Below are 24565 nucleotides of genomic sequence, written 5' to 3'. Positions count from 1 at the left end.
TTAGGTCTGGCAGCTTAGCTCAATCACAGAGAACCAGGAACAGGGTCATATTTCAGTTAGAGATACAATTTATTTTTTTAGTTGCCTCTAACCGAGAAGCATCCTCCAGTAGTAAAATCCTGGCCAAGCTATCAAATTTTCCTGGGTAAAACCAATGAACCTTCCAGAAGGAGCATGTTTAACCAAAGATGGACTGATTGATGAGGAAGTGAGTTACTGGAAGGGGGGGCTCTCTGGTCCCCCTTCAAGTTTATGATCAACTGTGTTTGTCTCCAGGTCGGGGCTTTGGAAGAGCTTCTCGGAGGAGGGTAAACCCCAGGGGCCGAGAAGGATGGGTTTTTGAGCAGCAAGGGGCTGAGAGTGTGAGCAAGGAGCAGTGCACTCTGGGAGAAGAAGTAACAGCGTGATGCCACGGCTGTGACATCAAGATTTCAGTTCACTCCAGACTCGGTCTCAGCCTCCCCTTCTGCTGAACAGCTTGGTTTACGTCCTGCAGCTGCTCCTGGTAGTGGGCCCTGTAACCTGCGCTCAGCACTTGCTAAGTATCAGGCGCTGATGTCAACACTTACTCTTCACTCTCAAATGATCCTATTTTGTCCCCAAGTCCCAGATGGAAAAAGGCAGGCACAGAAGTAAAGGAACAGGTTGGGTCTAACTGTCTGTGAGCTGGATCACAACCAACACTATCCTTGCTGTCACTTTGGTTCCTATGGATCTGAGGTCCCCAAATCTTCAAACTCCATGATCCAGGAGCATCCCCTTTTCAAAAATCTTTTTTGGCCACCCTGCGGCATATGGACTTCCCAAGCCAGGGATCAGATCCGAGCCACAATTGCAACCCACACTGCAGATGCAGCAACGCTGGATCCTTAACCCACTGTGCAGGGCAGGGGATTGAACCCGTGTCCCAGCGCTCCAGAGATGCTGCTGATCCCATGATGCCACAGCGGGAACGCCGAGTTCCCTTTCTTGGTCCCTGGGGTCTCTCCACTTTGCTCTATAGCCTGTCCCTTCTCTTTCCGAGTTACTTCTGAGTTTCTAACTGGGCAGAAAGCAGGAGCAGAGGATCACACGATTAGTAAATGGCTTTTGCTACCACACCAACCTCACCCCTACACCAACCAACCCTTGTGGGTGACAGGGCTCCAGGACTGGTGCAGCCAGTGGGGGCAGAGGAGCTGGAGGCTCACTGTGCCAGTTCACAGCAGACCGTGCTGCCACACAGAGGACACTGGATGTCGTCCTGTGGGGGAAAGGGAGCCACGGGAGGTTTAAAGGCAGAGAGATACAGACCCTGATGGCTGGGCAGAGACACAGCTTCAGAAGGAGGGGGATGGGATAAGACGTGTCAGTGGAGTGTGGACGGGTGGTGGCAGCAGTGGCGTGGAAGGACGTGGCTCTATTAGCTGAGCGGGAGAACATGAGAAATTATAGAAACACTATTTGAAACAGTGTGGCCCAGCTGTGGCTTCCAGGAAACCCTAAGTGTCCCCAGCCCATGGGTGGGGCCCAACGCAGATGGTCAGAGGGGGCGCCGGGCGGATGAGGGGGGTTAGGTTGGTGGCTGTTGTGAATGTTATTTTTTATTTAAAACTTTTTTTCTTTTCAGGGCCGCACCTGCAGCATGTGGAAGTTCCCGGGCCAGGGGCTGAACCGGAGCTGCAGCTGCTGGCCTATGCCAGAGCAATGCCAGATCCTTAATCCACTGAACCACAATGGGCACTCTGCTCTTGTAAATTTTATGGGTTCTTCCAGCCAGAGCCACTGTTGGAATGCTGCCATTTTTGGCAACAAAAGGACTATAAAATAGTTTAACCCGAACAGAAAAAAGACAGAGAGCCTTGAAGACCGAAAGTTCTCAGGGATTTGGCGCCAGCATCTTTGATTCCAATCACAGGAAAGAGAACTGGCATCTCAAGAGCAGGTGACCCTGGGGCTCATCAGGGGCTGAGCCAGCTCTCAGTCCTGGGACAAGCGCAAGGACATTCAGGGAGGGAGGGAGGACCCTCATCCGGACACCAAACCCTGATGCTAAGATGGTGTGTGCACCATGCCCAGAGGAAGAAGGAATCCAGACGCAAAGAATCAGGCAGCCTCGTCAGGGCCTGACGAGGTATGTGCTCAATAAACACCCAAATGCATGAGGCTCTAAGAAAGAACACTTGCATTTCCCTGAAATGCTCGTAGATGCCCAAGTGTTTGGAATACAGCCACTTGTCTTGGAGATCATGAGATGATCTTTCCTAAATTGAGATCTTTTTGAGCCTAAATGAATTAGTCTAATCTAAAAGTTAAATATACCTAAATTAGAGGGACAACTCAAAAAGCATAAAGTTGATACGTGGATGTTAGACATTAAAAAAAAAGAGGTCTTTGGGAGCTCCCCTTGAGGTGCAGTGGAAACGAATCTGACTAGGAACCATGAGGTCGCAGGTTCGATCCCTGGCCTTGCTCAGTGGGTTAAGGATCCGAAGGTACTGTGAGGGGTGGTGTAGGTTGCAGATGAGGCTCAGATCTGTGTTGCTGTGGCCGGGCAGTAGGCTGGCAGCTACAACTCTGATTCCACCCTTAGCCTGGGAACCTCCATATGCCATGGAGACATAGCCCTCAAAAGACAAAAATACCAAAAAATAAACAAAAAAATAAGGTCTTTGGAGTTCCCATTGTGGCTCAGCGGTAATGAACCTGACTAGTATCCATGAGCATGTGGGTTCAATCCCTGGCCTCGATTAGTGGGTTAAGGATCCAGTGTGGCCATGAGCTGTGATGTAGGTCACAGATGCAGCTCAGGTCCTGCATTGCTATGGCTGTGGTGTAGGCTGGCGGCTACAGCTCTGATTCAACCCCTAGCCTGGGAACTTCCATATGCTTTACCGGTGGATATTAAAAAAAAAAAAAAAGAATAAACTTTTTGATTAAAATTAACAAAAATGTAATAAGCACCTACTGTGTAATTGACAACAGCTAAGTGCTGGGCACACAGTCAAATGCACCTCGATGTTAATTCCCAAAGCTCCTGAAAGTGTTCCTAGTCAGAGGGAAAGCTACTGACACTACGCTCTATGGTAACTTAATTTGACCTCAACGTGATGTGTATACTGACTCATTCATTTTAACAGCAGCAGGAATAATGGAACAAATAAATATCTAGTTCCCAAGGACTTAGTGGCCTCCAGATCAGTCCCAGAAGTTTCAAATGGCATCATTACTAGCAATCGGGCAAGTGCTAGCTCTCTGCCCACTACAGTTAGGAGGCCAGAGTGTCACTTCCCGTGGCCACTAGGCCCTGAGTGACTGGCCCTTATGGGGGCAGTGGGGCTTCCCCTGTGACCACCTCTACCGCGCTGGAGATGGCTGCCCTGGGCCCCAAATTCGACCGTCTGCAATGCTGGCTTCTAGCCAGCAGTCAGGAATGCAAAGATCGGGATGGCCCACTGGTGAAGGACCAAAGTGGCAATTCTGGTTGATGATAACTCAGACACGTGGCCGGTTCGGACATGGAATTCTGCCCAGAGCCACAAGGGTGGGCTGATCTCAAGAAATGGGATTCTGCCTGCTGTCCAGTTAGAAGCATGACTACAAAAGTGAGGCAAAAAGTCTTTGGCAAATGTATAGGCAAACTTATTTTTTAAAAAGGCACATCTTGACGGTGTTGAAGACAGAAACCCAAAGGAGGAGATCACACTGGGCCTTTTACAACAAACTGTGTTCCCCTCGGTAACCACTGTAAGACTACGACCAGTATAGAAAATTTTAAGACATTAAATGAGGAATTCTCGTTGGGGCGCAGTGTAACGTTAACGAATCCAACTAGGAACCATGAGGTTGTGGGTTCGATCCCTGGCCTTGCTCAGTGGGTTGAGGATCCGGTGTTGCTGTGGGCTGTGATGTAGGTCACAGATGCAGCTCAGATCCCGAGTTGCTGTGGCTGTGGTGTAGGCCGGTGGCTGCAACTCTGATTAGACCCCTAGCCTGGGAACCTCCGTATGCCACAGGTGTGGCCCTAGAAAAGGCAAAAAGACAAAAACAAAAAACAAACAAACAACAACAACAACAAAGAAAAAAAGACAGTAAATGAATATGCAGGGATTGGCATTTGCATGTCATGCAGCAGCACCCCGTGGAAGAGAGAGAGGAAGAGAGTGAGTGAGTGTGTGTTAGTGTCAACAAAACGGCGCCAGGGAACCCGTCCACACTGCAAACTGCGGATGAGGAGATCTGTGAGCACATTTAAGTACCCGCTACACCCAACACGCCCTTGGACCGAATCCACATTGTCTCGGCAGCCACTGTCCCCCACATGTGTCCTCCTCACAGAAAGGGCGGGGTACACCAGGAGCCTCAAGGGGCTGATGGCAACCAGGGGGCTTCACCACGAGCCTCCCGAGTGCCAGGCCATCCGCAAGAACAGCTCCTAGCCCAGCCAAGGAGACACACGCGTCAACGACCCCAGTACAGCGGACACATGAACGGCCCTGGTACTCGAAGGCTATGGGGTGCAGAGGAGGAGTACTGGGAGTGGGGACTCACAGGCAGGTGGCTTGGGGGCCTCGAGGGTCATTCCTAATACATGTTAAGACTGGAGAGAAAGGTAGAGGCATGGGAGTTCTGCTGTAGCTCAGCTGGTTAAGGACCCAACGTTGTCTCTGGGAGGATGTGGGTTCGATCCCTGGCCTTGCTCAGTGGGTAAGGATTCGGTCTTGCCGCAAGCTGCAGTGTAGGTTGAAGATGCAGCTCAGATCTGGCGTTGCTGTGGCTGTGGCGTAGGCCTGCAGCAGCAGCTCCAATTCGACCCCTGGTCCAGGAACTTCCATAAACCACAGGTGCAGTTGTAAAAAGAAAAAAAATAAAATAAAAAGAAAGGTACATGCAAACTGTTACACTTAGAATGGATAGATAACAAGGTCCTACTGTACAGCACAGGGAACTATATCCAATCTCCTGGGATAAACCATGATGGAAAGGAAGACGTGTGTGTGTGTGTGTGTAAGGAATGTATATGTGTGTATAATTACGCTGCTTTGCTGTATAGCAGAAATTAGCACAACATTGTAAAATGACTATTTTTTTTTTGTTCTGTTTTGTTTTTGGCCACATCTGTGGCATATGTTAGTTCTCAGGCCAGGGATCAAATTCAAGCCACAGCTGCAACCTGCAACACAGCTGTGGCAACGGCAAATCCTTAACCCACTGCAATGGGCAGGGGATCGAACCTGTACCTCCACAGCGACCCAAGCCACTGCAGTCAGATCATTAACCCACTGCACCACAGCACCAACTCCTCAATCAACTATACTTTAATTAAAAAATGAAAAAAGACTGGTGAGAAGTGGGGTGCGGTGGTTCATTTTGTGTCAACTTGACTGGGCTATGGGACACCCAGGTAACCAGTTAAACTCTGAAGGAGTTTTGGCCTGAGATTAATATCTGAATCAGGGGACTGAGTAAAGATGACCCCTCCCCCATGTGAGTGGCACCATCCAGTCAGTGGGGGCTCTGAGTACTAGAAAGGAGTGGAGGAAGGGCTGCTTGGCTGGGACATCCGTCCACTGCTAAACTCAGACCCGGAACAGAAGCATCACCTCCTGGTCCTCACGCTTTCAGACTCGGCTGGACCTACACCACTGGCCCTCCTGTATCTCTGGCTCTCCTGGGGGTCCGGCCCTCCTGGGTCTCTCGTCCTCCTGGGTCTCTCGTCCTCCTGGGTCTCCAGCCCTCCTGGGTCTCCAGCCCTCCTGGGTCTCTGGCCCTGATCTCCAGCCCTTGTAGGTTTCCAGCCCTCCTGGGTCTCTCGTCCTCCTGGGTCTCCGGCCCTGGGTCTCCAGTTCTCCTGGGTCTCCGGTCCTCCTGGGTGTCCAGCCCTCCTGGGTCTCCAGTTCTCCTGGGTCTCTGGTCCTCCTGGGTCTCCAGTTCTCCTGGATGTCCGGCCCTCCTGGGTCTCCAGTTCTCCTGGGTGTCCGGCCCTCCTGGGTCTCCAGCCCTGGTCTCCAGCTTGCTCCAAAACAGTGTGAGCCAATCCCTTGGAGTCAGTCTCTTCTCTGGGCATCCAAGTGTCCTGCTGGTTCTGGCTCTTCACTGTGTGGCTGGAACACGGAGGGCCAGGAGTGAGAGGGAAGCAGTCCGGCCTGAGGAGCCAGGAGTCAGGACACGAAGGGAAGAGCAGGCCATGCCAAGAAGCCTGGTTCCTATCTCACAGGATTTGAAGTGGGTGGGCGACCACTGGATTCTCAGTCTACAGATGCTGCAGCAGGAGGGTGCCAAGAGGCTAGGAATGGAGCCAGGCAGTCTAGGAAGTGGGCCGGGAGGCCACTGCAGCAGGACGTGACATGCCCTGGCCGCAGTAGTGGCTGCAGCAGGGATGGCCAGAAGTGACAGCTCACCAAGCAGCAGTAAGGAGTTGGGGATGACAAGGCCGGGGACTGACCAGAGGTGGGGGAGGGGGAGGAACTCCCAGACCCACGGCCAGGGGCGGGGGGGCAGCGGGGTGCTGCTGAGAGGAATTCATTAATGATGAGAGGGCTGGGACTGCATGGTGTAAGTGATGACGACAGTGGTTTTGATGACATCTGTAAGACCATCATCCTCAAGGACCCTTCATTAATGGAAATGACATTACAATCATCACTGGAGATAAATGTTTTATCAGATTCAAATTTTCTGAAAATTGGCCCGATGAGACCACTAACCACTAAAACCTGATGGCTTTTTACTATCTGCATGGGACCAAGTCCAACCCCAGCGTGTCCTGCTCGCTAACTTCCTTCAGAAAAGGGCTGCCGCCTGGCTCAGGCCTAGCTCCCAGCGCCTTCCAGGCACTGGACCTGTGCGCGGTTTCTCGACTAGAACGGGCACTGCTCCCTCTAGCTGGAAGCCTCATCGCCCCCAAAAGTGGCCTGAGCGCATACTCGTTTTTCAAGACTGGTCACACGTCATCTCAGTAAAGAAGCTGCCCCGCAGGGAGACAGCACATGCCCTCTCCTCAGAATCCATCTGTTTTGAGGGGCCCGCAGCTCTCAGCAAGGACTGTGTAACTTGTGTGAGCTTAATAAATACCCGTGAGCTTCCTGAGAAGAAAGACCCCATGTCCTCCCCCTCCAGTGCCCACAGAGAGGAGGCGCGAGGGACCAGTGGGGCCGACCGTGCAAGAGGTCGTCCTTCGCAGGCACCAGCATGTCCAGCTACGAGCCTGGGGTGCCCTCCGGAGGGGCAGCCTCTCCTTCACGAGTTAAGGGTCTCACTCTATGCTCCCATAACCTTGGCAAGATGGCAGATGACCTCCCGGCACAGAGCTCTGGGCTGCTCTCCAAGTCATGGCCATGAACGTTAATTCTGTGAGGGCCCAACAAAGGTCTACGGCTTTTCCAGAAGCTCCACAGAAAAGTAAATGATGCAGATAAGCTACCGTAGTTAAGGACAAAGTCCTATGTTGCAAAATCCCCTTTAACGGCTTGCTGCGGATAAAACACGCGTCAGAGGGTAAAACCCTCTGGCAGTAAGTTGCCACCTCCCACCCTCGCCACGGAAGGGGCTGGGGGTGGGAGGTGAGGGAGGGCAGACCCAATCCCTGCTGAGGGATGGAGCAGCACAGAGGGCAGACCCAAGCCTGCAGTCACTGTAAATGCAGAACGGCAGCAGCGAGGACGGCGCGTCACAGCCCAGGGGTGGAATCACAGCCCGGGGAGGCCGTTGGCTGCCCAGGCCCCGGAGTAGGCAGCCCCATCCCACCCTTCTCCCTTCTTTCGATGTCATGACCCCCCCCTTCTGTGGGCCTATGTCAGCTCAAGGTGGCTTCTGTAAAAATACACCTAAAAGAACCTGGATACCCGCCCTGAGGGCTCTGGGTCCTGCTCACTCAGGCCAGGGGCTTCCTTCATACATCTGAGTGCCCAGGCGGCACCTGGGACGTCTCTCAAGCAAGGTGACGACTGCCCGTCTGGGACCTTCTTGCTCAACGTGACTCCGCCCCTTGTGAGGCAAGATGAAGATGTGTGTACGGTCCACAGGCTTCATTGCAGCCCTTTGCCCAAGTCATGTGTGATTTGTTGAAGGACACGACAATCCGTCCACATGGGAAAAGTCTGATGACAAGGCAGTGGCAGCGCGTGGGTCCTTGTTAGTCTATGGGGGAAGCCGGCTGTGGAGCAGTGTTCCGGGCTCCGTCTGTTGAGACCCATCAAGGAAAGGACTGCTGGAGCAGCCGCCGCCTTAGTATGTCAATCACGTGGTCACCCTGCCGGGGGCCTCGCTCTTGAATCTACCCGTACAGCACAGGATGGGGGGAGTCCATATTTTTATATTCTTACCTGATGGTCTTTATAAACCACTAAATCTCTATTTTACCTAGAATATTTTTCTTATTCCAAAAGTATAAACATCAATCCTCCCACACTGTTGGTGGGAATGTCAATTAGTACAACCACTATGAGAAACAGTATGGAGGTGCCTCAGAAAACTAAATACAGAACTACCATGTGACCCAGCAATCCCACTCTTGGGCACATATCCGGACAAAACTTTCCTTGAAAAAGACACAGGCGCCCATATGTTCACAGCAGCACTATTCACAATAGCCAAGACATGGAAATAACCTAAATGTCCATCGACAGATGAATGGATTAAGAAGATATGGAATACTACTCAGCCATAAAAAAGAACAAAATAATGCCACTTGCAGCAACATGGATGGAACTAGAGCCTCTCATACTAAGTGAGGTAAGTCAGACAAAGACAAATACTATATGATATCGCTTATATCTGGAATCTAATATACAGCACGAATGAACCTGTTACAGAAAAGAAACGCATGGACTTGGAGAACAGACTTGTGGTTGCCAAGGGGGAGGGGGAGGGAGTGGGAGTGGGATGGACTGGGTGTCTCCAGTTAATAGACGCAAACTATTGCATTTGGAGGGGCTAAGCAATGAGATCCTGCTGTATAGCACAGGGAACTATATCTAGTCGCTTGTGATGGAACATGATGGAGGATAATGTGTGAAAAAGGATATGTGTGTGTGTGTGTGTGAGAGAGAGGGAGAGAGAGGGAGAGAGAGACTAGGTCGCTTTGCTGTACAGTGGAAAACTGACAGAACACTATAAACCAAGTAAAATAGAAAAAATAAAAATCATTTTAAAAAAAGTATAAACATCAGCATCGAGTCTAGAGTCAATCTGGGGTTCCTGAGTTCTAAAGTACACTTAGAAACAATATCAGAGGGAAAAATTCATAGCTTAGAAGAGGTGGGAGGGCCTGGAGGGCAGTTTACTTCTTTCCTATCATCCTCACGATGAGGGCTCAGGTCAGAACAGTGTGAACTGACTACAAGCTTGTAAATGCTGACACCAAAAGCCAAACAAGAGTGACATGGAATCTATTCCATTACTGAAGTTATTATTGGGAGGTAATTCCAGCCTCAGTTCAAAGCTACAGCCACTAAATCCCACCAAATGACCCAGTGTTATGACTCTAGTGCTGTGAACTTACTGCTTCCCTGTGATCCAGCTGAAAGATCCAGGGAGGATCCTTTAGAGACAGGTTTGAGGGCTGGACCCCACTCAGTGGTGACGCCTTAGGGAGGTCACATCTGTCTATGGAAACCACCTGCTGGCAGCACCGTGGAGCTGGAAAGCTTCACCTGTCAGCAGCGTTAGGATCTGCTGCTCAGCTCTAGGAGAGGAAGGAAAGTGCTAGACTCTTAGGAACTGCCCTCGGGGGAGGCCTGCGGGACAGTTTGGGAGTGAAACCCTCTGAGATGGAGAAAAGGATAGAGAGAGTGGCGAGGGGAGGGGACAGGGAGGAGGCAGCTCTTCGAAGGGGCACGTGAGGAGGCCCTCTCGGGTTAAGTGGGAGGCTGCTCTGAGCTCGCTGTGAGACTAAGGCCCCGTGTCGCCCGGCCCGGATTTAAGCCTCAGGACAAGCAGACAGCACTCCCCTGGCTGAGTCTTCTGGTCCAGTCAAAGTGGTTTGCTATGGGGCTGCATCATGTGTGCTTGCCACAAACTCAACTATAGCACGTGGCAAAGGAAGAAAAAAACAAAGCATGAGGCGTCACATCGTGTGGGAGTCCTGACTGCATTCACCAACGAGCATGAGCTCAGACCGGGGGTGAAGGGGGAGGGTCGAGGGGCCTGGGTCCCCCTTACAGACTGAATCCCTCTCTGGGCCAAGAGAGAAATACATGGCTGGTACCACCCAGTCCCTACACAAATACCAGCCACTTTGTTGGGGGCTCAGCTGCAGAAACTAAGTGCTGTTCCAAAGCCGGGGGCTCAGATGGACACTGAGGGACAAACGCACAGCTTCTATCATGGTGCCCTTCCGGGGGGCTCACCAGTGAGTCTGAGAACATGTCCTCTGCGACCCCCTGGACTCCGCCTCTAGCAGTGCCGTGAGTGTCCCTGCCTCCCAGCTTGTGCTCAGGCCCTTCCCCCAACCAGGGCTCCTTCTGGCTCCTTCCCCTGACGGAGAACCATCAGCATCCTCTGACGCCCCCGAGCCCTCCTGCTTCCGAAGGCGAGCCCTCCTGCTTCTGAAGGCGTTCGCCGGTCACCCCAACCCAGAACAAGTCTTGCGCTGGGCTGACTCGCCACTTACCACCTTGAAGGAAACCCTGGCTGGTTCACACCCTTTATTGAAAGACTTGGGAGCTTTACCCAAAGCAATATCTTCGATCTCTAATCAGGGACACAGCTCCAAGAGCACCGCACCCAGAAGAGTGAGCAATGAATAAACTCACTGGCTGGAGCCTGTGGGTGGGAGCACGTGCTCCAGGGACCATGCAAGCTCTGGGACCTCCCAGCCTCGGCTGGGTCATTGAGACTAAAGGAAGAGGACAACGCCCCCCCCCCCCATTCGTTTCACTCGTGACCAACCAGTCATTTTCAAGCGCGCACTTACAAAGGCCACTGGGAGGAAAAGGACGCCGAGCTCGTAGGAGCGGATCATCAGCTGGCTGCCGTTTTTCTCTAACGCTCCCCAGGCGGCCTTGGACAGATTGGCACTGTGGGGACAAGGACAAGGACAGGGTCGACTCAGTGAGGCGTCTCAGCACGGGGCAAACATCCACAGCTGCAAGAGGGCTGGTCCACACTGGAGGGCCGTGATCACATTCATTCAGCTTCTGGCCGAGTTATGCAGTTTTTGGAAATGGAGCGTAAACCCTGCTGTGCGGCCGTCCTCAGGATGTGTCCCGTTCCAATTAGAGACAGCATCACCCTCAGCCACATCTTCCCGAGGGCAGCTATTAAAGGCATTAATCCTTCCTTTGAAAGGTATCACCACCCCCCAAACCTTTTTCACAATCCTGCAGCCACAGTCAGGACATTTGTTTTTGTTGTGTATATAGTGAACACTGAAGAAAAAACTACGTCAAGGAAAGGCACATTGAAACCACAGTGAGATCGCGCCCCACCCCTGGCAATGGCTATGTCAGAAAGACCACAGATGACGTGTTGGCTGAGACGTGGCGAACAGGGAATCCTGGTACACCGCGGATGGGAATGCAAAGTGAGGTAGCCGTTACGGACAACAGTACGGAAGCTCCTCAAAAAACTGGAAATAGCTCCCCTGTGGTTCTGTAGGTTAAGGATCCGGTGTTGTCACTGCTGCGGCGAGGGTTCAACCCCTGGCCCAGGAACTTCCGCATGCCATGGGCACAGCCAAAAAACCCCAAACCCAACCCAACCCAACCCAAACCCCTAGAAACAGAACTACCATATGATCCAGTAATCCCACTCCTGGGTATATATCCAAAGAAAATGAAAACACTAATTTGAAAAGATCCATGTACCTCCATGTTCCTAGCAGTATTACTTACAATAGCTGAGATATGGAAGCAACCTCTGTCCATCACAAATGAATGGATAAAGAAGGCATTGTGTACATATATATACAGTGGAATACTGCTGAGCCATAAAAACAAAATTTTTTTATTTGCAACAACTTGGATGGACCTGGAAGATACTATGCTTATGAAGTCAGACAGAAAAACATTGTTATGTTATCACTTATACATGTAATCTAAAAAATAAATGCCTAAATAGAACAAAACAGAAACAGAAACAGAGAACAAACTAGTAGTTACAGTGGGGAGGGGGAGGGGCCAGACAGGAGCAGGGCATTGAGAGGTACAAACTATTACATATGAAATAAACAGGCTACAAGGATATTTGGCACGGCACAGGGAATATGGCCAATACTGTATAATGACTATAAATGGAGTATAACCTATAAAAATATTAAATTACTATGTTGTGCACCTGAAATTAATAACATGATATACCAATTATGCTTTAATTAAAAAAAAATGTTGGCGTTCTCACTGTGGCATGGTGAGTTAAGACTCTGACTGCAGCAGCTTGGGTACGAGATCAATCCCCCGCCCAGCGTAGTGGGTTAAAGGATCCAGTGTTGCCACAGCTGCAGCGCAGGTCACAGTTGTGGCCTGGATTCAGTCCCTGGCCCAGGAACTTTCAGTCCCTGGCCATAAAGATAAATAAAATAAAAACTATGCCAATACAATCTTACAGAGTAATATCTTAAGCTTCAATTGCCTTTTCTGCCTTTGTTTTTGGCCAGGGAGTGCTAATTTCTACTCTCAATCAAAAAAGGACAGCTCCTTCGGGAGTTCCCTTCGTGGCACATGAATCCGACTAGTAGCCATGAGGATGCGGGTTTGATCCCTGGCCTTGCTCAGGAGGTCGGGGATCCTGTGATGCCATTAGCTGTGGTGTAGGTCGCAGATGTGGCTCAAATCTGTGTTGCTGTGGCTGTGGCTTAAACCGGTGGCTACAGTTCTGTTTCAACCTCTAGCCTGGGAACTTCTATGTGCCATGGGTGTGGCCCTAGAAAGCAAAAAAAAAAAAAAAGAAGGACAGCTCCAAGGGCACTAGATTGGGATGTGTATTCAGAAAGAAAGCGTGCCTTTAGAATTATGTTCTATGCGGACACAGAGTTGTGGATGTGGTGAAACCTCACAGGAGACGGGGGAGGAAGGAGGCCCAGACTGGACCAGATGGGAGGTGCCAAGGACGCCAGCAGGGCACTTGGGAGCAGGGATGAAAAAGCTCTGAGGCATCGTTAGAAACTCTTTCAGCAGCAATCAGGCCAAGAGCTCTCATCCATTAATTAATGCAAACACACTGGAAACATTTTTTTTCCAGTTAGGCTCACCTAATGCCCATTTTACTTTAAGAATGCAGAGTAAAACTTTAGCTATTCAGACCCGTAAAGCCTGACTTCCTGGATGACAGGTTCAAGATTCACTTGCTGGGGCATCAAGTACTCCCCTGAACCGGGGGCTGGAACTGCTGTTGCAGGAACTGGGGTCAAGGAGGAACAGACATCAATGAGGCGACGAAAACAACCTCTGCCCAGGGGTCTATGGGGACAGACAGGAGGACAGAGAAACCAGAGCTAAGGAAACTCCGAAAGCCATTAGGCGGTAACTTCAGAAAATCACTGTATTTACAGACCTCCCTCCTTCCTCCATGGGCCACGCGGAGGACGGGGGGGGCCTTTGATGCCCCGGGGCCAAAATCATGAGCATCACCGTCTGTGACGTGTCACAAAGACATAAAATGCAGAGGAAGTGGGAAGCTGATAACAAAGGGATATTGTGACTCTAGCAAACAGTCTTCTTAAAAGTCCAAGATGCCAGCCTGCTTTGATTCACCTGTGAGAACATAAAGCCACCTCCTTGGCAGAGATGGGTTTAACGGCAAAGCCAACAGGTGGGTGTGAGGCAGAAGCCAACTTCCTGTGAATTGTTTTCCAGCTTTCTAGATTATCGCCTCCTGGTAACACCCTCAACTCCTTGGCATAACGTCACAGGCCAGAGGCACCTTCTGGAAGGCTTATGCTCCCTCTTTCCTCACTAGTCTTTCTTCCCCTTTCTGAGATAAAGATCCACGGAGCCCTGAGGACGCCTCTTCAGATGGTTTCCTGCAACCCCTCTTCTGTATTCGGCTTCTCCCAGTACTCTAAGCACCGGGAGTCTTAAACTCAGTGGTGACTAATGAGAGACTACAAGTGTCTTCCAGGCTGTCTAGGTGATAAATCCCTATTCCTTGAAATAGCATCTTTAATAATTCTTTATACTCTGGAGTTCCCGTCGCGGTGCAGTGGAAAAGAAGCCAACTAGGAATTATGAGGTTGTGGGTTCGATCCCTGGCCTGGCTCAGTGGGTTGAGGATCCAGCATTGCCGTGAGCTGTGGGGTAGGTCGCAGATGCCGCTTGGATCCGGCATTGCTGTGCCTCTGGCATAGGCCAGTGGCTACAGCTCCAATTCGACCCCTAGCCTGGGAACCTCCATGCCTCAGGTGCGGTCCTAAAAAGACAATAATAATAATAATAATAATAATAATAATAATAATGAATTCTTTACACTCTGCATACACTTTGGACCACTGGTACCTGGGGCAGCTGGGACACAGGGTATATAATTCCAGACTCTCATCCGCCTGCTGAGTGTATGAATGGGCACCGGCCAGTGTCTGGCAGAGACACAGGTGTTCTTCTGGAGGCACAGCAATACCCCAGCGCTGCTTACGACAAGCTCTTCTGCTCCTGAAATGCCAGAGGAGTTCTAGCTTCTCGTCTTCTCCATTCAGGACCTATGTCCACTGCCTGACCTGGCTTCTCACTGTGGCCGCTGCTGCCGCTCGAGCCCAGGTCCACTGTGTTGCCCCTCTGCCCCGATCTTTCACGTCTCTTGTCTCCTGCTGGCCTGAGCTGTTCCCCTCACCTTTCACCTTCACCGCAGAGCTAAATGAATGCACCTGGCGGGGCCCAGAGTTAGAGAAGCTGCAGCAGGACCCAGGGGAGGATGCAGCAGATGCAGGGCCAGCTGCTGCCTCAGGCCGACAAGGTGAGCGGCCCAAGGTGATATAGCAATGACTGCAGCTTCATATCCACCCTCCAAATCCTTTGGGGCCCATCCTAGCCAGAAACACACAAGAGAAAGGATTCTGCAAAACGTGGTTCAGCCTAGGCAAACTGGCATATCACGAAGCCACCACAGGATGGGATGCTTGGTCCCCGAGCCACCAGCTAAGCTGGCCAATGATCAGTTATTCAACTGAGCAGTCTGTGGGTCCCTTAATGATCAGGAGCTCAGCTCTGCTCAATTCTCTGCCTCAGCTTGCAGAGCATGGCTGGATTAGAGACCTCATCTCAGCACACACCATGGGAGTTTGGTCCCACAGTGTAAAGCTTTAAGAGTAAATTTAGGGAGTTCCCGTTGTGTCTCAGCAATAACGGACCTGACTAGTAACCATGAGGATGTGGGTTCCATCTCTGGCCTTGGCTCAGTGGGTTAGGGATCTGGTGTTGCCATGAGCTGTGGTGTAGGTATAGGTCACAGACGCAGCTCACATTGCTGTGGCTGTGGTGTAGGCTGGCAGCTGCAGCTTCCATTCAACCCCTAGCCTGGGAACTTCCATATGCAGTGGGTGTGGCCCTAAAAGCAAAAAAAAAAAAAAAAAGTAAATTTAAACCAGTAACACATAACAGAATTCCTAAAAGAAGGCTCAGCAAAGCACAGAAATGCCATGGAAGGGACATGGAGAAGGAAGGAAGGCCACTGTTGAGAACAGATCCCTGGACCCCGCATCAGGAGAGAGGATTCTGCCCCAGAGACACCAGAAGGCACACGCTCTTCCTCCCAGGCTGTAGCTTCTTGTCTCTAAAAGGAGGCCAAACTGCTTTCCAGACAATAATCCACAATGACTAGGGACGCCCACACTCACATCTAACTAGAACAATCCCTCCACCTACATGCTCCAACCTCGAAGATAAAATCCACGAGGATGCACTGAGGAAACAGCTGTGCAAGAAAGAGGGGTGCCACAAAAGAGCTCTCAGACCAACTCTGCTACGAACATCTAAAAGCCTCACATCTGGTGACAGCAGCATCACCTGCCACCTCCAGCCCTGGCCTGAGCACGGGAGCTGCTGAGGGTGACTGCTGCTTTGGGAAAGGCATCCACTGATTCGACATTTCTTTCTTCTTCATTATCTGATACTGGCAGTGGCTACCCAGACTAAGAGACGGAGCTTTTAGCCACACACCCTGGAGGGCGGGGGTGGGGGAGCAGGTGCTTTCATAGACAGATGTGATAAACAGAATGCTGACAGTGGTTGCGAGAGAGGATGGAGACTGCGCAGCTGGGTGAGGAGGAGGGAAAATGACCAACTTGAGCTCAAGCTGCTGTCACCCCGTCCTCAAACTCCACAATCGCCTGCTTGTCACATACACAAGTGTGCGTGCATACATTCTCTCTCTCTCACACACACACACACACTGAATCACCTTCCATTCTGCATCTGCTGTAGGTTTTCCTGTATTGTGCTTGGGCCCTGCTTCTTTTTATGTACTGAAAAATACTTTTGCAAGAATCATGGAAAGGTATTCTCACTGCAAAGGATGAGTGTTGTATACAAGTATACACAAGGGTACAATCTTTAAGTTTGAGGGATTCTGTCAAATTTCCCTTTAAAACAGCTCTCCTATGGAGACTATCACCAACACTGTAAGAGGTTTTTTTTTTTCTTTCTTGGTTCCTCAAGAACACTGAGTGGATACAGTCTATGAAAATGTTTGCCAATCTCGTCAGCAAAATATATCTCGTTAAAATTTTCTTTCTTTGATGACCAGCAGTGTTCAGTATGTTTAACCACATTTCCCAGACATCTATGTTTCTTAATCCTGTGAAGCATCCATTTAAAAATGATGTTGTCTTTTTAACCGATACACAGTGTTATGCATGAGTTTCCTGCTGCTCCTCTAACAAATGAAATGGCTTAAAGCAACACATATCTGGAGTTCTCTTATGGCGCAGCAGGTTACGGATCCAAGGTGTGACTGAAGCGGCTAGGGTTGCTGATGTGGCACAGGTTCAGTCCTTGGCCTGGGTATCTCTACATGCTGTGGGTGCAGCCAAAACAAAATGATTTTTGAACAAGGTTTGGTAATTTTCTTTTTTCTTTCTTTCTTTCTTTCTTTTTTTTTTTGCTATTTCTTGGGCCGATCCCGTGGCATATGGAGGTTCCCAGGCTAGGGGTCGAATCGGAGCTGCAGCCGCCAGCCTGCGCCAGAGCCACAGCAACACAGGATCCGAGCCGCATCTGCGACCTACACCACAGCTCATGGCAACGCCGGATCATTAACCCACTGAGCAAGGGCAGGGATCGAACCCGCAATCTCATGGTTCCTAGTTGGATTCGTTAACCACTGCGCCACAAAGGGAACTCCTGGTAATTTTCTTATTTATTTATTTGTCTTTTCTAGGGCTGCACCTGCAGCATATGGAGGTTCCCAGGCCAGGGGTCCAATTGGAGCTGCGGCTGCCAGCCCACACCACAGCAATGTGGGATCTGAGCTGCATCTGCGACCTACACCACAGCTCATGGCAATGCCAGATCCTCAACCCACTGAGCAAGGCCAGGAATCGAACCCACAACCCCATCATTTCTAGTTGGATTCGTTAACCACTGAGCCACGATGGGAACCCTGGTCTGGCAATTTTCTGACACTGGTGATTTCTCTTTGCCCTCAGGATAAAAGTCCAAACTCTACAGTACCCTCTACCTAACTCAACAAAGCCCTGCCACCTCTCTGAGCTCCCTTCCCGTCCTCCCACTCCTCTGCCTCTTCCTCTCGTTGGCTCCTCTCACTCCCTCCCAGGCTGCCCTGGCTGCTTGCACGCACCATGCTTTTGGCCACCTTAAGGCTTCTGCAAGTGTTCCAGCCACGTTGACTGTCTCCTGCTTCAGGTCTGGGATCAAACGTCACCACGTCATGGGTACTTCCTGCCCCCTACACCCTACATCCTACCCAGCCATGCCCTCGGTCATCCTGTCACCCTGCCTTGTTTTATTTTCCTAATTTAGACTTAAACTGTCTTATTTGTGTATTGTAGTGTGTTGTCTCCCCAGTTAAAAAAAAAACACGACCACTATCAATAGAAATCTTTGGTCTTACACTTCTGAGGATCAGAGTCTACACTGGCTCTTGCCACACTAAAGCCAAGGGACCAGCAGCTTCCCTCCCTCTCGAACCCTCTGCTGTCTGACTTCCACTTCAGCAATATTCTTAAGTGCCAAGCCCTGTGGGATTTTTCTATTCCTTATTCTTCTAGATCAGTGGTTCTCAACTGGAGGCGAATGTACCCCTGGGGGACATTTGGCAATACCTGGGGACACTTTTCTAGAGGCCAGGGATGCTGTAAACACCCAGCAATACGCAAGAGGGCCTCTGGAACGCAGAAGGACCTGGTCCCCGCTGTCCCGGGTGCCGTGGCCGAGCAGCTGTCCAGACCTCTCCGCTGTGCCGCCTTGGTTTCCGCCGCCGCCTCTGGCTCTGTCTTCCTCGGCTTTCTCTCCACTCGACTCTTCTGGTTCTCTCTCAGCTCTCCGACCCTGCTTCTCTCACATCCACTGCTCTGTCCACCCTGATGCTCTGCCCTTGGCCACCTGCTGCTTCTCTTCCCCCGGGGCTGTTCCACCTGCCCACTGCAACCACCACCTCAACACCCTGACTCCGACGCGGCCAGCTTTGCTGGCTCATCACATCTCCAGACAGGCATGTCAACCACAAGCTGGATTTCTCCACTGGGATGTCACACTGTCACCCTGAGCCCAGCACTCCCCAAACTGGAAACCATCAGCATGCCTTCCCTCCGAAAACCTGCTTTCTTCACAAGCCTCTTCTGTCCAGTCCCAGCGACTGCAGACATTTGGGACTCATCGGCTCTACAGGCAACTACGTTAGTTATCAAGCATTTTCACCCCTTGTACCATCCTTTTTTTTTTTTTTTTTTTTCTTTTTCCTGTTCCCTCCCTCCCTCCCTTTTGTCTTTATGGCCACACCTGTGGCACATGGAAGTTCCCAGGCCAAGGGCTGAATCAGAGCGGCAGCTGCCACTCTACACCACAGTCACAGCCACACGGATTCGAGCCGCACCTGTGACCTATGCTGCAGCTTGTGGCAACACCGGATTCTTAACCCACTGAGTGAGGCCAGGGATCGAACCCACATCCTCATGGGTACTAGTTGGGTTCTTAACCCGCTGAACCACAATAGGAACCATCATCCTCTTTCTATTACCAGTAAGATCTCTCTAGTCCAGTCCTTCCCACCCTAGACTTTAGATCTAAAAGGACTGTCCTGCCTCTGGTTTCTCATGCTACGCCTTCCTCCAGTAGCTCTCTAGGTAATGACATACCCTTTCTCCTTAAGCACATTAAATGAAGGTACAGCCTGGTACATAGGGACCTCCAGAGTCTGACCCAAGTTTTGCTATTCAATCTTATTTCACAGCATGCCTTTTCATGATTCCTCTACCCTTAACTCAGCTGACTGACTGCCTCCCATCATGGCAAACCTCATTTCTGTGTCTATGATGCCTTCCACTCGACCCACTCCTGCAGAGAACCGAACCCTTTCCCCCCAAAACTCCAGCTCTTTCAAGAAGCAGTTTATGGTTATTCCAGCCCACAGATGTCTCCCAGCCCTGAATCCTGCAGATGTTAGGCAGGTAAGAGACTTCTAATTAATTCAAGAAAAGAGACCAATACACAAAGGCTTAAAAGATACAATTTATCAAGACTACTTTGTTCATTGTGGATAGAGAATTAAAACCTTCCAAATCTCCGGGAAAAGTCTAATTGTTGACTATTAAGGAGGAGAGGCACAGTAGGGTCGTAAAAGCAGAATCTGAGCTCGTACAACTTCAAACACAATTAGGGCTTGGAGTTCCCCTTGTGGCGCAGCGGAAACGAATCTGACCAGGAATCATGAGGTTGTGGGTTTGACCCCTGGCTGTGAGTTGCAGGGTAGGTCGCAGACGTGGCTCGGATCTGAGTTGCTGTGGCTGTGGTGTAGGAAGGCAGTTATAGCCCTGATCCAACCCCCGAGCCTGGGAACCTCCATATGCTGCAAGTGCAGCCCTAAAAAGCATAAAAACAAAACAAAACAAAAAAACAGACACGATTAGGGCTAACACTGTCTGTAAAGATGGTAACCACCTGCTTCATAAAAGCCACGTGCAGATTACAGCAGGTCAGGTGTGTAAAGTCCCAGGCACATGTGCGATAATCAATAGATTCCATCCATGACCATCATCAATACCTGTCTAAGTTTATGGGAGGGTGACTCTGGTCTTTCTGTCGGGTGTGAAGCACCAAGCGATGGAATTCTCCAGAAGGCAGGTCCATTCAGGCCTCTTAATCCTAGAAGGTTATGGTGTTAGATGGGTCTAAAAATTACTCACCAGATTGCTTCACTGATTTAATAATCTTACCCCAAGACCCCGAGGCAGAGATACAGTGAGTTTTATCTTGTAAAGGATGTCAGTCTCCTCGATACAGATATATGTCCCCTAATTTTCAATATAGGTATGAGCCCTAAAGGGCCAGGAACTTGAAAGCATGCTTAAAACTAAACCAATTCTGCAGACATCCAACAATCTTGTGAGATTAAGTACCAAAAGGACACATCACCATCAGCTGTGTTTGGGGGGGCTGGTATCTGATTTATAGATACAATGTATGAACAAAGACACATCAGCAGGAAAACGAAAAGGAAAATGATTATGACCCATGTTTTCCCACAGAGGGGCAAGGGCAGAGACAGCATGATAAGAGCTAAGATACCTGGGTGTGGGCTTTAGCAAGTAACAATTCTGACAGATCACTAAATAGGCTGAGAATCCACCTGCAACCTCACTTTGCTCCGTGTTCACAGGCATATTATGACCCCCTTTCTACTCTGGACTTGGAAGGCTAGCTTTCATTCCATGGCATAGCCCAGCCCAGAGGTCAACCTAGCCTTTAAAAGAATCCATCTATCTCTGATCCCACAAATAGAGTTACACGGGCTTTCGAAGCCATCACATCAGCATCCGGAATCCAAAATGACACAAAATACCATCAAGCGGATCAAAAGTTGCTTTTTGAATTTCAGGTCAAAATTTGTATTCAGAACACCCTATCAAAGAACTTCAGTATGTATTTAATAGCAACTGTTTATTTCGTTTTCTACTGAAACGTTCCATTATTTTGGTCCATCTATGGTGGAGAGGCAAAGCAAGAACTTGAACAACAGATTCATAAGATTTCAGCTTTGGTTTTGGTCAGCTGTCACTCTGGGGTGACATCCTTTGAGCACCAATTTCTTCATTTATAATACGGATTTAACACCTTCTGGTCACTATACTGGCTTATAAAGAAGAATGAGTAATATAATCGAGGTGAAAGTGCTTAGGAAATTGTAAAGCACAACGCAAAGGTGACATTTGGAGAGTATTAGTACTTTTTTTTTTTTTGTCTTTTTGCCATTTTTCTTGGGCCGCTCTCGCAGCATATGGAGGTTCCCAGGCTAGGGGTTGAATCGGAGCTGTAGCCACCGGCCTACGCCAGAGCCACAGCAACGTGGGATCCGAGACGCGTCTGCAACCTACACCACAGCTCACGGCAACGCCGGATCGTTAACCCACTGAGCAAGGGCAGGGACCGAACCCGCAACCTCATGGTTCCTAGTCGGATTCGTTAACCACTGCGCCACGATGGGAACTCCCTGGAGAGTATTAGTACTTTTTAACAGACATCTGAAATTTTGTTAGACTAGACTCGGGGAGATTATCTACTGTAATACAAATTTTTCTTTTTCTTTTTAGCCTGGGGAGTCTCTAACATAGAAAGGAAGTCATTCGCAGACTTTAATACTGATAGCCGTCATGTGCAACCAAGTACCTGAAGCGAACCAGCTAATCCCAGTATCCCGAAGCCAGAGTCCCAGGCAACCAAGTCTACACCAACGACAGCTACAAATAGTTCTTCGTGTGATCCAATTTAATTTTTACCAAAAAGCTCAGAGAAAGGAGGAAAAGGACTATTTGTTTCAGAATCAAAAGAACAGACATAAGTACTGCAGAGCTCTGTGGAAAAGCAGAGGAGGGCAGAAATGGCCTTTATGCTTCCTCAAAAAGCCACAGTGGTTTTGTAGTCAAGCACTTGTCTTGTTTTCGCCCAAAGTGGCAGCACCAACATATCCACTCATCCAACTATCCTGTGATGGCTGTCGGTTGCTAGGCAACGGTAACAGCGATAGCTTTCTGCCCACCCACAATGCACAGCTTTCATAATTGTTCTCACTGGGTCTGCCAATTCCTCCTAGGCACTGTCTTCTCAGCCAAGGCTGCCTCTTCAAGCTCTTCTTCTTGCTTGCCTGGTCCCTTGGTAAAATTTAAACACTGTATTTGTCATTATGTTTCAGTAATTTCTGTAACAGGCTGCCCATCAGACACAGGATGATTTCACAGTAGGCTCAAGAACTACAAATAGCTTTCCATACAAGCAACCAGATAAAAGCCAGCTGATGGAACATTCTCAGAAGTTCAAGCTAAAGTGCTGGTTTTAAGTCTCTTTGAACACAGTCTTCTGGCTGAATATACTTGTCTTGATTATATAGAATGATGACAACCAAGTGTTAACTTAACCCTACTCTCTCTATGGAAAGTCTTTAGGTCACATACACCGCCACATGTTATAGAAGCAAAACAGGGAAAGTCTCAATAAGCTGTCTCAAGTCCCAAGAGGCCTAACGAATGTGAGCTTGATAACGACACGTGGCGGTTCGCAGCCAATAAAAATCAAGCCACTACCTAACACTTAATCTGTCATACAGTTGAAGAGGTAACTTCCACATTTATTTCCTATCTTTCTCCTCTGAGCATTCCCTAAGTGCGATAAAGGCCCAGATTGGAAATGACTTCTCCAACACATGAGTGGCAAGGCTAGTGAGCAGCAATCCTGAATGGGGACACGGATCTTTGGGCCCCACCTCGGGGCTACTTCCTCCACAGGATGCTGGCTGATAGGCTAACACCATCATCTGAGGTACCCGAGCTGGAAAGTGTTCTGGGGTTAAAGCTATTCAACCCAAGAAACTAAAACAAGTGTTTTGACGTTGAGGAGCAGGAAGGCTGGGGAACGGAAGTAGAAAGACTGACCTGCTCTGGTACCCTTGTCCCATGATGCGTGGACATGATGACATGCCAAAGAGTGAAGGGCTCTGAATCAAATACTCATGGGTCCCTAACCATAAGCTGTGAACAGGGTGGGATGCTGAGGATCAAGAGGAGGAAGACCTGGCATCTGCTTTCAAGCAGCTCGTGATATATTAAGGCAAAAGTGGGGCCCCAAGAACCGACAAGGATGCTGTGAAAGGGCCAGGTAAACGGGCTATGAAAACACAAAGGAAAAACAATGAATCATGTCTGCTGAGCTAGAGAAAGTTTTAAATAGGAAGATTTGAGATTAACCTTAAGAATAAGCTTAAGGGGTCTGGACAGTACAGAAAGGAGACTTTAAACGGGAGCAGCAGTCCAAAGATGAACAGTGGTTAGAGGGAGAGGGTACCACCCACTCATGCAAAATTTCCCGAGCCACTGCAGATCAGGTACTGCACTAGGCACTTTGTGTATTGTCTGAAAAAGATGCTACACAAAATTTCTAAGTGTTAGGAAGAGCACTTTGGTTGGAAAAAAAAAAAGTGTGGGAATTACGAACTCATTTTCTCTTAGAACAAAACCTTCCAGTGTAGATAAGAAACTTGATTAAAAATGGTTTCAGTGGAGATTGAGTGCAGATTTTGGTGATGTGGCAACTCTCTACTAAGACATAACTCAGGGTCTATGAAAGATGTTTTCAGTTAGACCCTCAATCACAGCACATTACGAAAGAGAGGAAATAAAAACGATGTGATTTTGTGTCGTTAAAAGGATCCATAAAACAGAAGATGACAGCTATATTAAGGCTAGTATTTTTCTAAATTTCAGTCCCTAATCTTCAAGCCAGTTGCCACGTTTGTGAAATGTCAGGTGGGTAAAACCAAGTCCCTAGGGCTAGGAAGCCGGCATGGGTCCTGGGTAGAGAAATGACCAGTGACCATCATGCTCATGCTATGGGAAAGATGCCAAGTATACTTCTGAAGTCATGAGGTTTTATTTTGTTCTGTTTTTGAAATTAGATCGTTTAGGATCCTACTTATTTTTTATCAGACTCGTCATCATTATTTATTTATTTTTGACTTTTTAGGGCTGCACCTGCAGCATATGGAGGTTCCCACGACAGGCGTCGAATCGGAGCTGCAGCTGCCAGCCTGCACCACAGCCACAGCAACACCAGATCCAAGCCATGTCTGTGACCTACGCCGCAACTCATGGGAATACTGAATCCTTAACCCACTGAGCGAAGTCAGGGATCGAACCCACATCCTCATGGATACTGGTTGGATTTGTTACTGCTGAGCCATGATGGGAACTCCCTCATCATCATTTTTAACATCTACACACCTGAGTGAACACAGTTCTCCAATCGCACTGTGGGGTTATTACCTTACTCCAATAAAGCTGCCTCCTTCGGCTCCAAATAACGCTAGAACTTCACTTTTTTTTTTTTTGCTATTTTAAGGCTGTACCCTTGGCATATGGAAGTTCCCAGACTAGGGGTTGAATCAGAGCTGCAGCTGCCAGCCTACACCACGGCCATAGCAACTTGGGATCTAA

General features: G+C 49.4%; 1 protein-coding gene and 1 long non-coding RNA gene across 5 annotated transcripts in view; one reads left to right on the top strand and one right to left on the bottom strand.

Moving 5' to 3' along the window:
* The window catches only part of LOC125135363 (uncharacterized), a 32351-nt gene extending 8294 nt beyond the window's left edge, over positions 1-24057 (top strand). Inside the window, exons 2-3 of the long non-coding RNA XR_007136950.1 lie at positions 17555-18763; positions 21674-24057. This is a non-coding gene — a long non-coding RNA (uncharacterized LOC125135363). The remainder of the gene's footprint in view (positions 1-17554; positions 18764-21673) is intronic.
* Positions 1-24565, bottom strand: part of TDP1 (tyrosyl-DNA phosphodiesterase 1) — an 85404-nt gene that overhangs the window by 11142 nt on the left and 49697 nt on the right. For 3 of the 4 annotated variants that reach the window (XM_047795430.1, XM_047795433.1, XM_047795432.1), the window contains one exon: positions 10895-10997. The exons of the other annotated variant lie outside the window; for it this stretch is intronic. In XM_047795430.1, the coding sequence (XP_047651386.1) occupies positions 10895-10997 (103 nt within the window). The remainder of the gene's footprint in view (positions 1-10894; positions 10998-24565) is intronic. 4 annotated transcript variants of the gene reach the window in all.

This window comes from Phacochoerus africanus, chromosome 9, assembly GCF_016906955.1.
Source record: "Phacochoerus africanus isolate WHEZ1 chromosome 9, ROS_Pafr_v1, whole genome shotgun sequence".
In the NCBI taxonomy this organism is placed as follows: domain Eukaryota; kingdom Metazoa; phylum Chordata; class Mammalia; order Artiodactyla; family Suidae; genus Phacochoerus; species Phacochoerus africanus.
The sequence above is the reverse complement of the archived record's forward strand: the minus strand, read 5'-3'. Positions and strand labels throughout refer to the sequence as shown.